The following is a 15,580-nucleotide window of genomic DNA, read 5'->3' as shown; positions in this document are numbered from 1 at the left end:
GGGGGGCATTCCTCGTCTCATTCCAGCAAACTGGAAGCAAACTTTTTTTTAAAACGCAGCATGTCACATAAAGTGGTGCCACTGCTGTTGAGAGACGTGTGTGTGTGTGTGTGTGTGTGTGTGCGTGTGTGTGTGTGCGTGCGTGTGTGCGTGTGGGGGTATCTCTCTGTGCTGAGTGGATGACAGTCAACCATCAGGCGTCCTGAGTGGTAACTGCTCTGTTGCATCAACAGACGGCCGGGGGGAAGTTGTAAGGGGAGAGTTGTAATGCAATATGTGTTAACATAGGAGTGGGATATCATTCATAATAGAAAAAAAGGTTGATGTCTGACAGCGGATGGAGCTTTGTTGTTAGTTAATTAGTAAGGCAGTAAGAGAGAGAGAGAGAGAGAGTGCAGCCATCAGTCACAACTGTTTGCTGTGCTGGCTCCTCATTGGTGGAACGAGCTCCCCATTGACATCAGGACAACAGGAAGTCTCTACATCTTCCGTCGCAAACTAAAAACACATCTTTTTCGACTATACCTTGAATAGGGAAGGTAGCGCCGTAGTAGCACTCTAGTAGCACTTAAATGTCCCTTACCGATAGCACTTTGTAGTTTAACGTTATTGAAGAAATTGTACTTTCTCGATTCTTGTTCTGAGTTTGTACTCATGGTTGAATGCACTTATTGTAAGTCGCTTTGGATAAAAGCGTCAGCTAAATGACATGTAATGCAATGTAATGTAATGTCTGTTACAAAGCTGTGAGGTAGAGGTGGTGATTAACTGAGAAAAAGAAGAAGATCCGAAAGATCAAAAAGAAGGACTCATGATGTTATTGATCATTAATGCTGAGCACCTGCAATGGGTGATTTTTAAAAGGTTTGAAACTCCCGTCACAGGCGGCTTCGCAAACTTGAGCGTGAGCCTCTGAAGACCTCTAATATGGTAACAAGTCAACAGAAAACCAGCACAAGATGTGAATTAAAGGAAATATAAAGCCGATCAGGATATTCAATCAAAATGACCAAATATATGAAGAGCTAACTGCTGCTCTAGGTTGGCGCTGATAGCCCGTTTAACTCTGGGACGAAGACTGGCAGCATGTCAAATTACAGTATGCCAGGACAAATTTTGGAAAAATAAATAAACCCAGAATGTTCTGTAAAACGGGCAAATGGAAAATGCCATCACAAAAACCTGCATAATGACATGTAAGGGGTTTAAAAAGGCTACTTCGATGTTCCGGCAGAACACCTTACGTTACGTTGTAACTTTAAAGGCACGACTTAAGAAAGTGGAAAAACGTCTTGACATTTTTAACATTGGAGAGGCAGCGCTAGCTAGCCATGCTAAAGACGCTAAGCTCCAGGCTGCTGCTGCTGGACACAAATCAACTGTCAACACCCCGCGCTTCCCTCTCGTCCGCCATCAAACCAGGGGCCTTTTTATAGGTCATAGTCCCTGACAGCTGTTGCTTGTTATTTTTTTCAGTTAAGAATAGATGTACGTCGACGTTTTATTCTCATTTCTTTTATGTAGACACAGACGTTTCAGAGTATGCGGGGTCGTGGAAATGTTTCGTTAAAAATGGTGCCTTCTCTGAACTTAATACAGGTGGTCTCCCTCTCTCTCAGTAAAACAAAAAAAAGAAGGCGGGAGCTAACGAGTGTCTCCAAAACGTCATCACGCCGACTGGTCCGCCTTCACAGCCTCGTTGTGTGTATATGCTCGTGTGACTGTGGTCTAGTTCGCCTGTAGCTCAACCACTCTATATTCTCTCACCATCGTAGGCTGAAATAAAAAAAGGAAAAAAAATCCATGTCCTTCACTTCCGCTCTTTGCGTTTTCTTGCCTCGCCCCATCGCATCGACACAGTGATTTGTGTCTGCCTGCCCATCCCAGGGTGAAGCAGGAGAGAGGATGTTTACTGTAGCAAGTGCATTCAGCCCTCCCCCCCACTGCTGAGTCGCCTCCAGTTGTGTGTACTCAGAGGGAGAGAGAAAGAGAAAAGTGGGGAGAGACATCGCTGGGAAACAAAACTATATCGTCCCTCCTGTGATCCTCATAAGATGCCCCCTGTGTTGTAATCGGGGGGGGAGACAACTGATGGTTAATACCAAATCCCTCCACACCTGAAGAGGGGCACTGGGCTGCAAGTGGAAGTGGAAAAAGAAACTTTTTGCACTCAGATACCTTTTCCATCTCCTCTCCGTCTGTAATAATTCATGAGCCTTTCAGTAGAAATCCCAATATCTCTCAACTGAAGATAGCAGAATGACCATAGGCCTTTACAGCACGGAGCTAAGTCAACTATTAAATGTTGGCCGCTGCTCTCGAGAAGTTCCACTTGGAAAACAAGTTACGTTTGACTTTTGTTCGGCCTTTGCAAACCCAAGAGCTGCGTGTTAGCAATGTAAATATGGTGAAGTAAAGATGTCACACAGAGACGCGTCGCTAGAAACGTGCGGCCCGCAAAACCACCGTTCTCTTACGCCAAAGCGCCTTGCGTTAGCATCACTTCACTACTTTACCACTGACTTCCTGGTTTGGCGCCAGTAGGTGTGGTAGGGTTAGCTAGCTAGTTAGCTGTTGGACTGTGAGAGGGAAGGAGGAGAAATTATACCTCATGCCGCGATAGTCTTTTGTCGGCCACAGGTAGCGAGGGAGCGAGGCGGTGACTTATAACGCCGTCCAGACCCAGGTTGACGCAGGTAGCGTCCACCCTACAGTTGCCCCCTCGGTTAAACACGGTTATCTCTGCCAGCACTGTTTCCCCTCGTTTGCGCTGTTAGCACCGGCGGCTGCCAGCCGAAGGCTCAGCCGTGTCCGTGTCAGCCGCGCGGAGGCACTAGATATGCTCAAAGATTCCGTGTTGAGCACCTTTTAACAAGTGATGGTCGTGTTTCGTATAAAGTGGTCCGTTTAAGTTCAGAGGCGCTCTTTCCTCATTGGACAGTAAGAATAATGAGCAAAAACAGAGGTTGCTCGCCTCCGCAACCCATTCGATTGCGCGAAGCCCTGCATTTACATCGGGCTGATACGAAGTGTGTTGCCAAATGCTGCTCCGCTTGCAAGCAATCAGCCCACTGGGAGTGCTTGCAATTGAGACTAATGGCTTGTTTGTCTTCGGTCTCTCATGCTCACTTTCGTGGCTGAAAGATGTCTACTTTTTCTCTGGACAAGACTTGTCAAACACAAGCCGGACCACTTACAAGTTCTGCGAGTCGCTCTCCGTTTACACCTCCAGCGAGGTGGAAATAAAGAAACACAAGCAGGAGCCGTGTCTGTGTTAAAAGCGCGACACTATTACGAAACCGTTCTGCACCGGGTTTCATTATCCCCTCCCGTGATTTATGTGCCAAGCATGAACGGCACACTGTAGAAGAAAGAAAGAAGAAAAATCGATCTTTAGCATTGGGGGATTCCATTTTTGCGATCGCCGCATCATGCAGTACTTTTTTCCCCCCCCCGCTTCATCTCCGTGATGGAAATGGAGTTTGCGTTCACACGGACTCCCAGTTGTGCGCACGTGTAAAAATAAATAAATAATAATGTCCAGGCTCAACTGTGAATCCTCACGAGTATCAGTTGCTCCGTTCCGGCAGAGCTCTGGGTGCCTGTGAAGCATTACCATCGCGTCTTATTCATTCCTCCTTAATTACTCGCCTGTAAATCCCACATGGGTGATACACATAGGAGATATAAGGTCCGCTTCCAAGATTTGTAGTATAAAAAAAAAAAAGGGAGAAAAAAAAAAAGTAATAATAATACCTGCCTATTCCAGCTTGGCCCAGGATGACACAGGAAGTAGAGGGTTGATTAGATTTGAAAGGATGGCTGGAGGAGGAGGCGGAGGAAGGACAGGTGCTGCACTGTGTGTGTGTTTGTGTGTGTTTGTGTGTGTTGGTCTGGAGCTCAGCTGGGACTGATTTAGCAGAGAGGGAATGGTTCTTACATGACACAGAGGAAAGAAAAAGAGAGACAATAGAAAGAGGAGGAAGAAATACAGTGTGTGCGTGAGATTGGAAAAGGAGAGAGAGATAGAGAGCGAGAGAGAGAGAGGTGCAGATTAAAAGTGATGACTGTCCTGCGTCCAGAGGTGAGCCGGTGACACCAAGCCGCTGAAAAATGAAACCGCAAATGGAGCAGCCAGTAATGACAGATTCTATCCAGCCTCATTCCAGCCACAGCTGTAGGGGGGGAAATGTGCTCAGTTCCTCTTCAGGTTATGCCTCATCGTTATTTGTCAGCATCCTTCTCCGTCCGTCACAGAGAAATCCGTCCGGGCCGGACCACGATGAGGTCGAGGTGGACGTGAATGTTTTTTTTAGGGAGAGAGGAGGGACATTTGCTTGATGTGTGTTTGAGGTAAGTTCCTGGCCCCGCCAGCACTCAGATCCGTCATTGATTATAGAGTAGGAAGATGGATGTGGGGAATGGTGTGAGTTTAAGAGGGTGGCGAGACGGGGGACGTGAAAACGGACATGTTCCAGGTCGTGGAAGCAGGGGGATGTTGCCCCTGACCCCTGACCCCTGACCGCTAGGAGGTCGTGAACCCCGCCGCGGAGACCGCATGTGGTTCAGCATCTGCCTTTTGTCATTCTCTTATCTTTTTGCTTTCGGCCTTGATTCTGTTGTTTTGTTCCTTTGTTTGCAGGCCAAGGCAGGAAATGAAATCAAAAGGAGATTATTTTGTGAGGAATTCTCTGAAATACAAAATAGATTTACTTTTACTACTAACACTACTATTTAGTAGTTTAAGTAAACAAAAAAAATTACTGAATCACGGACCCCAACGTTGTTCCACATGCTCTGATCTAATGAAAGTAATGAAACTAGGATCAGGTGAGAATCGGAGACTGATCATTAGTTTCTTAAAAAAACAATAAACTCCTAGTTGACCCCGTACGCCCACCTCCATCCTCTCCTTGACTGCCGCTGGATCGTTTGCTCAACACACACTCTGACACGCGATTTAGGTTCTTTGTCTCTCTGCGCTTTCTCCGCTGTCTCTCCTTTGTCCTTTTCATCCCCCTTACTAGAATTCAATAAAAAAAAGCCACAATACTTTGGAATACAACCTCGCCACTTTTCCTAAAACACCTTTTGAGGCCAAGTGGCGCCCGGAGAGACGAACCCTAAACCTAATCCTTGACACAGACACACACACACACACACACACACACACACACACACACACACACACACACACACACACAGACACACACACGCTCAAACAGAGTTATAAAACAGCAGATGAGGCCGGCAGTGGGGTCACCTCTTAATGGAGTTGTGACCTCTTGGTGTCATCAGGTGCCTGAGCCCCAACTCATCGTAACCTTGGCAACTGTCTTTGCCTTGATGTTTTCACCCCTCCTATATATATATATATATATAGAGATTTTCTTCTTCTTTTTGTACTTTTTTCTCACTTCTCACCACAACAGCAATGTCCTTGAGGAAAAAAAGAAAAGAAAAAGAAAACACTCGCAGGATCTGTTGACCTTCTGCCAGCGTCTCCGCCCTCCCTCCTCTCCTCCATCTGCCCCTCCATCCTCTGTCAGTGCTCCCTCACAGGGATGAAGCTCATTAGCGGGCTGCCTCCGTCAGGTAGAGGGGGTGGGGGGGCTCCCTCTCCTCCCCTCCCCTCCCGCCCTTGTTTATATTTAGACTGCAGGTGTAATGTGGCGATTTCTTCTTTTAATGAGGCGTGGAGTAGCCGCCCAGCAAAGAGTTGACGCCGCCGTCACTCATAAAGTCACAACTCCCTCCTCATAATTGAATTAGACCGCACCGCGAAAAGAGGGCGGTCTGGTTTTTGTTTACCGATGCTGTCAAACTGCCCCGCAAATAGAAGAATAAAGAGTGTATTATTTCAACAACCACGCAGTCTTTAAACAAAAAAAGAGAAAATAAATAGTTTCACTTGAAAAAAGTCTGCACTGGGTGTCAGTTTCCTCGATGTTGGCGATATGTTTCAGGACGCTGTCCGGGATATTAGTGAACTACTAGGTCGGGGATGGTTCCAGCTCCTTGAATATGAATTGAAGCACAATTTGAGATAAAATTAAATATAAATAGTTGTTCAAAGACATCTGAAGATCGCAACTTGGGCCGTGGGAAAGGATAAAAGGCACCTGGCACTTTTTTCCTGACACTTTTCTTTGAGACAAAATGATAAATTGACTAACAGATGAAATAATTTTTAGTTACAGCTCTATCTGATCCATGCATCTTCTCTGAAGTCTGATTCATACGAGTGCAGCGACCAAAGAGAATTGTGAATGACTTCATTACTTGATCTTATCACAGCCAAATAATGCCCGGCAGATGTTCTTAAATGAGTCTACATTAAGTGGTGATGAGAGAGAGAGAGAGAGATGTCTCTACTCTTTTTCTTTTCTACAAACGATGAGTTATTGTGTTCCATGTGATCTTGGCCTCATCTTGTCGGAGAAAGATGTCAGAATTTAATGACTCATATTGATTATGACCTTCTCCCTTCCCAGAGCATGGTGGCCAAGTACGGCTCTCAGTTTCGGGGTAACTCTCAACACGACGCCCTGGAGTTCCTCCTCTGGCTCCTGGACAGAGTTCATGAAGATGCCAATCCCAGCCCCAACAACAACAACAACACTAACAGCAGCAGCAGCAGCAAGACCAAAGCCACCGCCAAGGTGAGTCCACACTCCATCGATCATTAGCCGCGGGCTCTGCAACGCCGAGCCGCTGTTTATGTATATATATATATAAATAATAAGCCACCTTTAGTTGCCAGCAGCCGCAAAACCAATAAGATGACCACTGAAACGCACCCTGTTAGTGTTCGCACAGCTACATCTCAGCAGGTAGGCGGAGCTTAACCATTGCGGGCGAACACAAACCTGGTTTTCTTTGTGAGGTATGCGGATAAGACTTTTGACGAGTTTACAAGAAGGTGGGAAGAAACCAAGAGGATTATGTCTGATATTCATCCGAGTTGGATCTCCCATAACAAAGTCTCCTGATTCAATGTCCCGTCTTTTTCTTCGCTCCCCGAATGATTTCACAGGTAGCAGAAAAAAACGTGTCGCATACACAGGAGGCCCCCGTTTTTAATCGGAGCGTCAGTTGTGTGATGTGCTTTTAACACGATGCCCACCTTGCTGCATGAAGCTCTGCGTTGTTTTTTGGGTGGGGGGGTGGGGGGGGGGGGGTTCAGTCTTGGAAGTCGCAAAAGAAGAGTTTTTTTTCAGATGGGAGTGTTGGAGCTGGTTCTCCGAGGATCCTCCCAGCTGCAGTTAAGTCTGAAGCTATTGGTCCGAGATGATCCTCTGTGCGCAGCGACGCTTGTCCTGTGAGATGTCAAATGAGAAGGCATAGAAATGACAGACGTCTCCCTCTCGCTGTCTTTGTTTTTGTCCACAAACATTCACCTCGCCACCTTGCACTTGGAAATGAGCTGGGACGGGACGTGATGCGGCGAGAGGAAGTGAAGGGCAGACGCATCATGACTGAGTTGATGCCTTTTTTTTCCTCCTTTTTTCTTTTCTTTCCATCATGACCAGAGTTGCCGAGGCACGAATAGCCAGTGAAAATGTGTCTTTGATGCATACGGTTATTGGAGTGCACTTAAGAAGAAACGCACAATAGTAATAGAGTACATAACGGGAGGTTGTAAGATAACACTCTGTCTTCCTGATTTTTATATAACATGTGTAGTTTTTAGCTCCTTGCAGCTTTGAAAAAACCTGTCTGTCAGTCCGTGGCTGTTGTTCCGACACAATATGTAATTGAATGTCCAAATTTGCGTGTGTGTTTGTTTGTACATTATGACATTAAACACAGGATAAGAAGAGCTGTTGTGATCATCCCCCGTGTCAAACCCCCTGCTCAGTATCGTCCCTTTTACTCCCAGTCGTCCTGGAGTTTGGCGGCTCCGCCTTGTCGGTAGATGAGTGCTGTTACGAGCCGCGCTGCCCGGCTCGCCTTCTCCGACAGCAGCGCTAATGGAGGCCGCCTTTTGTGCGGCGTTAACCAGCTCACGGACGCCACTCTCATTAGGCTGCCAGTGAGTCAAGGTTTTCACAAAAGCCGGCTTTTCTCCGCCGCGAGGCGAAGAAGCAGAGAATCACTGGCTTTTTCACACCAGGAGGGAACATGTCTTTTTTTCTTTTTTAATTGAAAAAAACATGAAATACTCTTTCCCTCTCCCCGAAATTGATTTAATTCATGTGTGTCAGATACTGATACTGACTGTAATGAGAAAGACATCGGACCCTCGGAGAGAAGCTCCTCTGTTGGTTTGTGTGTGAAACTTCTCCAGAACACAAACAAGGATATCAGAGTTGTTCCCCCATAGATTCAAGACTTTAATCTTGTTGTCCCTACAATGGGCCCGAATCATAGACATCCCGATGTTGAAGGAGGCCTGTCTGATGTGTGCTGACCCCTTTGAACAAACTGGGGAGTGTGGTTTTAGGGAGGAACTCCAAAATAAACGTTGATTATAAACGCTTTCTGCCAACATCGACTCGCTTAAAAAACAACAACAACCTGTAAATAGTTTGCTGAATAAATAGAGAAAGGGGACCACGCAACCCTCCACAGGACCCTGATGATCATCGTAGTCCTGCGACGGGGGGCAGAGGGGCTTGCATTGAGATGGGTTAAAGGAGAGGGAGGCGCGGGGAAGTGGCTTTTTATTGCTTGGTCCGTCACCGGGGAAACGGCCCCCAGTGACCTTACAGGCCTTGCAGGCATTTAGTGAAAAGCACCTGACTTCAGGTAGCTTCTCATGCATCTTTATATCGACTTTGCCGAGTTGAAATTAAAGTAAATGTGCAACAACGCCACATAAAGTGAAGCACATTTGAATTTGATGTGTATTTTTCTTCCTCCGCTGCTTTTTCTTCCTAATTTTCCTGATTTATCCCTCGTGAGGAGTGGGGAAATTCTCAGGGAACAAGCGTTAAGGAGAATCCTCTTAAAATAAGTACAGCGGGCGGTTGGTGTTTCACTATTTAACTTTTTGACTGTCAGGAAAACAAACCTCTACAGCATTATAGGTACAGTACAAGTTCCCACAGAGAAGAGCAAATATGAGCCGGGAACCTTGTGTCCAGTCACACGTTTCCTTAGATGTGTTGGTGACACGTTCCTCTGCAGAGCGCACTCCGTTTGAATGGATATTGACACAGAATGGACAATTATGGTTATTTATGTGTGTGTGTGTGTGTGTGTGTGATTGTAGATTTCTCACACGCGCCAAAGATATTATAGGTGAACGCGACACTGTAAATTATATTACTACTGTATTTTTTCTTAAACCAATCAAATGCAATTCAAAGTGATTTACAAAAGATGAACAATGGGGAGAAGGTTATGAGACGAATGCAAATGATCAAATGAAGTCCAAAAAAAAAAAGGATTCAAAGGACATATAAAAAAGAAATACAAAACTGAAAAGAAAAACAGTAAATAAAGGAAATATGAGCCAAATATAAAAATAAAACAATGATATGTATACTTTTTTTTTTTTAAAACCACAGAAGACAATGTAGCATGCTTTGCAAAGAAGAAGTTGTTTGTGCAGCACACCTGCTGTGAGAGCAGTGTGACCAGTCCGGCAGCTTCACCCGAGCGGCATTACGTAACGCGAGGCTGTGAACACACACAAAGGCGGCCGAGTAATGTTAATCCTCCTTCCAGCGGGACCTCGCTGAACTCGCTCGCTCTCCCCCTCGCCTCGCTGGCACCGGCGTCAGCGTCGGCGCATTCCTCGCCGGCTGACGGAGGCGACCGAACCCGCGGTGAAACCCCCCCGGCTTGGTGCAACAACGGCCTCTCAAAGCGCCGTGACAATCGTTGCTCATCGTCTCCGTTGGCTCACGTGCTGCCACAAACCGGACGCTTTTGTCTTCCAGCAACAACAACAACAAAAAACAACAACAAAAACGAGGGAGGGATATCTTCTGCTCGAAGTGAGAGAGGCCTGTTCTTGACCCGGGGTTGCCGCTGCCTTTGAGCCAGGCAGATCACATGATGTTATAGGTCAGGACCACACTGCGAACCGCTGCATTATGTAATCCCCTTAGGCCTCGACAGTCCTCAAAATATGAATACTGCGGCACTATCCTGATATGTATGGTGAGAATAAAAAAAAAAACAGCTCGGTGTTATCAGAGAGTGGCATACATTTCCCAGTGTTCACTGGGTGAGCACAATGAGCGCAAGCTAAGTTTTCTTTGCCTCGGGCGAGTGGAATTTAGAGCGTGTGCATTTCAACAAAAAAAAAAACTCACCCCATGGACAGTAGGACGCAAGATTTTGCCAATGCAACACCAGTGCCAAATCATTACGTATGCATTATTCCATTTTTAAATGTCGATAGCGGTCGGCTTTTTCTGCCCCAGGAGGGTCGACCGTGCAGAGAGGAAAAATACGTATATATATGTTTATTTATCCCCTTGGACCCGGAGCCAACTGCATAGACTTTGAAATCGGGCCGGTGGATGTGGGAAAGCGAGCCAGTGGTGAGTTTGATGGATTTAAATGACGGCCACCCTGTCGCCACCGATGATGGGTCCCTGATCTGGTGCCTCCCATCAAGCGCCCTGATGTCACATCAACACGGCTTATTCTATGATCCCGACAGACGCACGGCCCTCTATATTTGAGAGGCGAGAGGGAGAACAACATATAAAACAAGAGCAACTGATTGAAATATGATTGAGAGCTGCTCTCTGTTGGCTTCTAGTGATAAATCACGTTTTCTTTGAACAGAAAAGTAAAGATATGTAGCCGACCAGTGTAAACTCACTCCCTCAAGCCGCCACTCTTTTGCTCACAAAAACAAAGCTACAAAAGCAAAGCGTGGTCAGCTGCGTTGTTATGGGGTCAGATCAGTCTCAATAATTGCAAATGCACACAGAGAGACTTACAAATGCAAACACAAAGATGTACAAATGCACACAGAAGGATTTACAAATAAATTAGACTCACAAATGCACGCAGAACGATCCACAAATACCTTTCCAATGCACACATAAATAAATTACGATTTATATAAATGTAAAAGAAAATAGTGCGCATTTGTAAGTCTCTCTGTGTGCATTTGCAATTATTGAGACTGATCTGACCCCATATGTTGTTGCTGAGTTGCCGGTGAAGAGTTGCTCAAACTCTCGTTGGCGTATTGGTGTAAAGTTTTTTAAAATTTATTTTTAAATTAAAAAAATGATTTGGGCCAACTCAACTTCGATTTGTTTCACTGGTTTCCATTGGAAACGATGACGTACTACTGCAGAATGACAGTACCACACAGTATAGTTGTTGAGAATCGAGAGGCAATTGTTCATATTTTAGTCACAAATCTGAGCATTTTAATGATTTTTTTAACACAGCGTTGGAACTTGAATTTGCAAACTAACTTTATTTCACAGATGCTGCAGTGATTACTATTCAATTCAGTTTATTTTGTATAGCCCAAAATCACACATTTATCCCTGCCCCAGGACCTCACATCTGATCAGGAAAAACTCCCCAAAAAACCCTTTGACAGGAAAAAAGTGAAGAAACCTTCAGGAGAGCAACAGAGGAGAATCCCTCTCCCCAGATGGAGAGAAGCAATAGATGTCATGTGTACAGATGAACAATGTTACAGAGTTACATAAACACATTCAATGAATATGACAGAAATTATGAATAATGGGTACTAGGCATGGACCACGATCCAAATTTCCACAATCCATGTAAACAGAAGGAGGTAGAGAGGAGCGGCATCAGCTGGGCCACGGGGGCAGGAGGCATCGTGAAAGAGGCGGGGCCAATGAGAAAGGAGGCCCAGGCCAATGAGAAAGGAGGCCCAGGCCAGGGGCAGGGGTAAGGAGTCAGGGGGCAGGGCCCAGGAGCCAGGACCCGCTCCAGACACAGCTGGATAACTGAAGGCTCTGGCTCCCATCCTACTTTTTAAGACTCTAGGAATGAAGGAGTGAGCGCAGCTCTCTAGTGGGGAAATATGGTACTACAAGCTCCTTAAGATATGATGGTGCATCACCAATCAAGGCTTTGTAGGTCAGGAGAAGAATTTTAAATGTGATTCTTGATTTTACAGGGAGCCAGTGCAGAGCAGCTAATACAGGAGTAACTTTTCTTAGTTTTTGTGAGTACATGAGCTGCAGCATTCTGGATTAACTGGAGAGACTGAAGATACTGGAAGTAACAAACGCATGAACCAGCTTTTCTGCATCGCTTTGAGACAAGATGTGCCTGATTTTTGAAATGTTACGTAAGTGAAAAAATGCAGTCCTTCAGATTTGATTGAGAAATGCCGATCAAAGATAACGCTGAGATTCTTTACGGTGGTGTTGGATGCCAGGGCAATGCCATCTACAGAAACCACATCACCAGATAATTGATCTCTGAGGTGTTCAGGGCCGAGGAAAATAACTTTAGTTTTGTCTGAGTTTACCATCAGGAAGTTGCAAGTCATCTATGTTTTTATCTTGAGCTGGTTGTGGCTGGCGAGCTAACCGCTAACTCGCTAACTGGCCTGGCCGGGCTAGTCCAAGTTGGTGACACTAGCCGCGTTTCCATTTTTTAAAGATTGCGCTATAAAAGCGGTATAGAAACGGCCAAATTTGATACAACTTCGTGAATTCTACACAGTTTTTAAGCTCGCTTGAGTTTCTTTTTTGCCTTTGTCGAAAAAGAGTGATACAAATGTAAAATATCAATTCTGACGCAGCGAACATATAACTCACATGACTGATCAGCTGGTTCGGCTCTTGCCGTCTTCCTGCCTGGACTTCTTTTCTCACATACACTCCCTTTTGTATAGTACATCTGGCGAGATTAGGATTGTGTGTTTTTACTTTATCTGTTTGAATAATTGCTTTTGAACGTGTATTTTTGGTCTATTTATTGTCGCACAAAACTACCTCCTGATGTCGTCATTTTGGTTGTGGTTCTGAATTGAATAATTAATCTGAATTCCAAATGAAGTGTGTTTTGTTCATTCAGTATTACTACTCAATGCTGGTTTTAAAGCCTCTGAAAGCTGCCGCGCCGACGTTAGCTTAGCTCTGATGCTAATGGTGTGTCCATGCAGCGGAAGTATTGGTGCCATTGACTTCTATCTCATAACTGTCTCTGGCTCCCTTCTCCCCTCCTGCTCTCCATCTCACACGGGTGACATCAAAGTGAGTGACATTTCTGAGATGCCGCGAATTCCTCCTGACAGAGCGGGGAGCGCAGGGGGCTCTGTCAGGAGACAAAATGTCTCTTGAAGGAGACATTTTTGCTTGTTTGTGACAAGTCTTCCTTTTTGATGCGTTTCTCAAAAAAATGGTTAGTGTTGCAAAGAGAGAGACACCGACGCTCATTCCAGCACACAGAAGTAAGATGTGCGGTGTCGACATTTTTCAGGAGTGATTCTGAGATCTCCTGTAATCTATCAGTGTGAAAACAGAGTGGACAGAGGGGCCGGGGTCAGCTAATCCCCCCCTGTGGTTATCCTTCTCCCCTCTAATGCGATTTACGCGCAGAGGAGGGAGAATGAAACTTTTTGGAAATATTCCCCCAACATATATTTCTGCCCTATCTTCCCCTCTCGCCACATCTTCATCCATAATTCAGCCCGTTCAAATGTCTTCTTTTTTAATTTTTTTTTTTTCGAAGCCTCTTTCTTGACGCAATGTCTCGATCTATCCCGCTAGTGAGGGGTTGAATGACTGATGAGTAGGGTCTTCTCATCGCCTGTCTGTCACCGCCCTCGACGCCTGCAGGAATGGCGTTGGGATTCTCCGGGTGGGGGTTAGTTAGCGCTGGAGGTGGCGTTGCCCAGATGTGTGTCCCTTCTGAATGGCAGGTGGAAATCCGCGCTGTTTAACCTCAATTTAAGTCTCTGAACTTTCCCCTCCGCCTCATTGTCTCATGTCTTTCAGAAAATGTCATAGACGAAAGACAAGGGGGGGGGGGAGAGGGTGAAGAAGGGTATGCTAGTGCACATCCACTGCAACGGAAGAAAACAACACTCCCTGTGCTATTTCACTTGAGAAGCATCAGTAACAATACGGGGGAGCGGGGGATGCAGAAGGAAGAAAGGCCAGAGGACATTATTATGTTCATTTTTGAGAGTAGCTATGCTAGAGAGGCTGCTTGGAGATGAGAAGACAGAGAGGAGAAAAGCCGAGTATTTGAGTGTGTCAAAATACTCTTTTCTGTGTGTGTGTGTGTGTGTGTGTGTGTGTGTGTGTGTTTTGAACAGCAATATCTCTTCCAAACGTTTTTTTTTCCCGAGGCATCGGGAGCCACAAATGTAACCTGCCAATTTCTGCTTCTCGCCTCTCACGGAACAGAACTCGGCGCATTTGTTCAATTTCTTTATTTTTGTTGCAGCCTGAAAACACGCCACCCAGAATCGATTTCAGCCGAATCCCAAAAAAAAGTGTATGAATAAACTATCAAAAAGAGCAGCGGTGAAGCAGAGTTCTTCCTTGCCACAACTTGACGCCTACTTTGCCCACAATGCAACTCCATGGCCGACAGTTAGGTCAGAGGTCAGGATGGTTGTGGCAACAAACGGATCCCATCTTGTGTCCAAGTTTTTACGCGGTCGCGACAGTTCATGTTCATGTACATTTGGACTGATTCTTCATGTTCATTAGCGGCTCAATATTTTAAATCCCTATCGTAACTTGAATTAAACCGAAACCACAAAGCACAGCTGACAAAAGTGGGCAGATTCTTGCAAGCAGAGGGATCTGAATTTAGGGACCAGTCATCCGGCCGTGGAGCAACCCTAAGATGCCATGCTGCGGGAGGTTATGAATGATTAAATAAATGTCATATCAGGGGACGAAAAAAACAGGCGCACAAGCAAAATGAGATCCATAAGCGGCCGCAACATTGATTGAACGCTCCGGAGATGGCTGCAAGGCGGGTGACGCCCTACTGACCGCCCCAACCCCACACCACCACTTCCTGTCCTCTCTGCGCTGCCTTCACGCCCTCCTGGTGTCTCTCTCTCTCTCTCTCTCTTTCTCTCTCTCTCTCTCTCTCTGTGCATGCGTGTGCGCTCGTGTGGGACGACAGACAGAAGAGTTTTCTGGGGGAGCTTTTAAAAACCCTCTCTTGCATGTTTGACAAGACAAGACAGTGATGGCCTCGCCTGCTCTCTCCTTCCATCTTAGCTTCCCACTTTTACCAAGCACTGATCCTCTTTTAGGTCAGGTGTGTGCGCGTGTGTGTGTGTGTGTGTGTGTGTGTGTGTGTGTGTGTGTGTGTGTGTGTGTGTGTGTGTGTTTCTTTCCTCCTGTTTCTCTATACTTCTTTCAGCTCCCTTTCCCACACACACACACACACACACACACACACACACACACACACACACACACACACACACTCCTGACCTAAAAGAGGATCAGTGCAGTTGACAAAGGTACAGTAACTCTAGGTGGGCACCGAGCAAGCATGCAGGTGGACATTCATAGCGAAAGGCTTTCAATGGATCGTACTACGTGAATGAAATATTCACGGCATTTTTATTTGGAAACATTTAATTAAATACATTAATGTTTCAAAGGATGTCCTTCTTTAAATAGTTCAAGAACAT

At 45.7% G+C, this 15,580-nt stretch overlaps 1 protein-coding gene across 1 annotated transcript in view; it reads left to right on the top strand.

Moving 5' to 3' along the window:
- The window catches only part of usp43a (ubiquitin specific peptidase 43a), a 97,770-nt gene that overhangs the window by 2,169 nt on the left and 80,021 nt on the right, over positions 1-15,580 (top strand). Inside the window, exon 3 of the mRNA XM_034541899.1 lies at positions 6,495-6,662. Within this exon, the coding sequence (XP_034397790.1) occupies positions 6,495-6,662 (168 nt within the window). The remainder of the gene's footprint in view (positions 1-6,494; positions 6,663-15,580) is intronic.

This window comes from Cyclopterus lumpus, chromosome 1 (genome assembly GCF_009769545.1).
Source record: "Cyclopterus lumpus isolate fCycLum1 chromosome 1, fCycLum1.pri, whole genome shotgun sequence".
Lineage (NCBI taxonomy): Eukaryota > Metazoa > Chordata > Actinopteri > Perciformes > Cyclopteridae > Cyclopterus > Cyclopterus lumpus.
The sequence above is the reverse complement of the archived record's forward strand: the minus strand, read 5'-3'. Positions and strand labels throughout refer to the sequence as shown.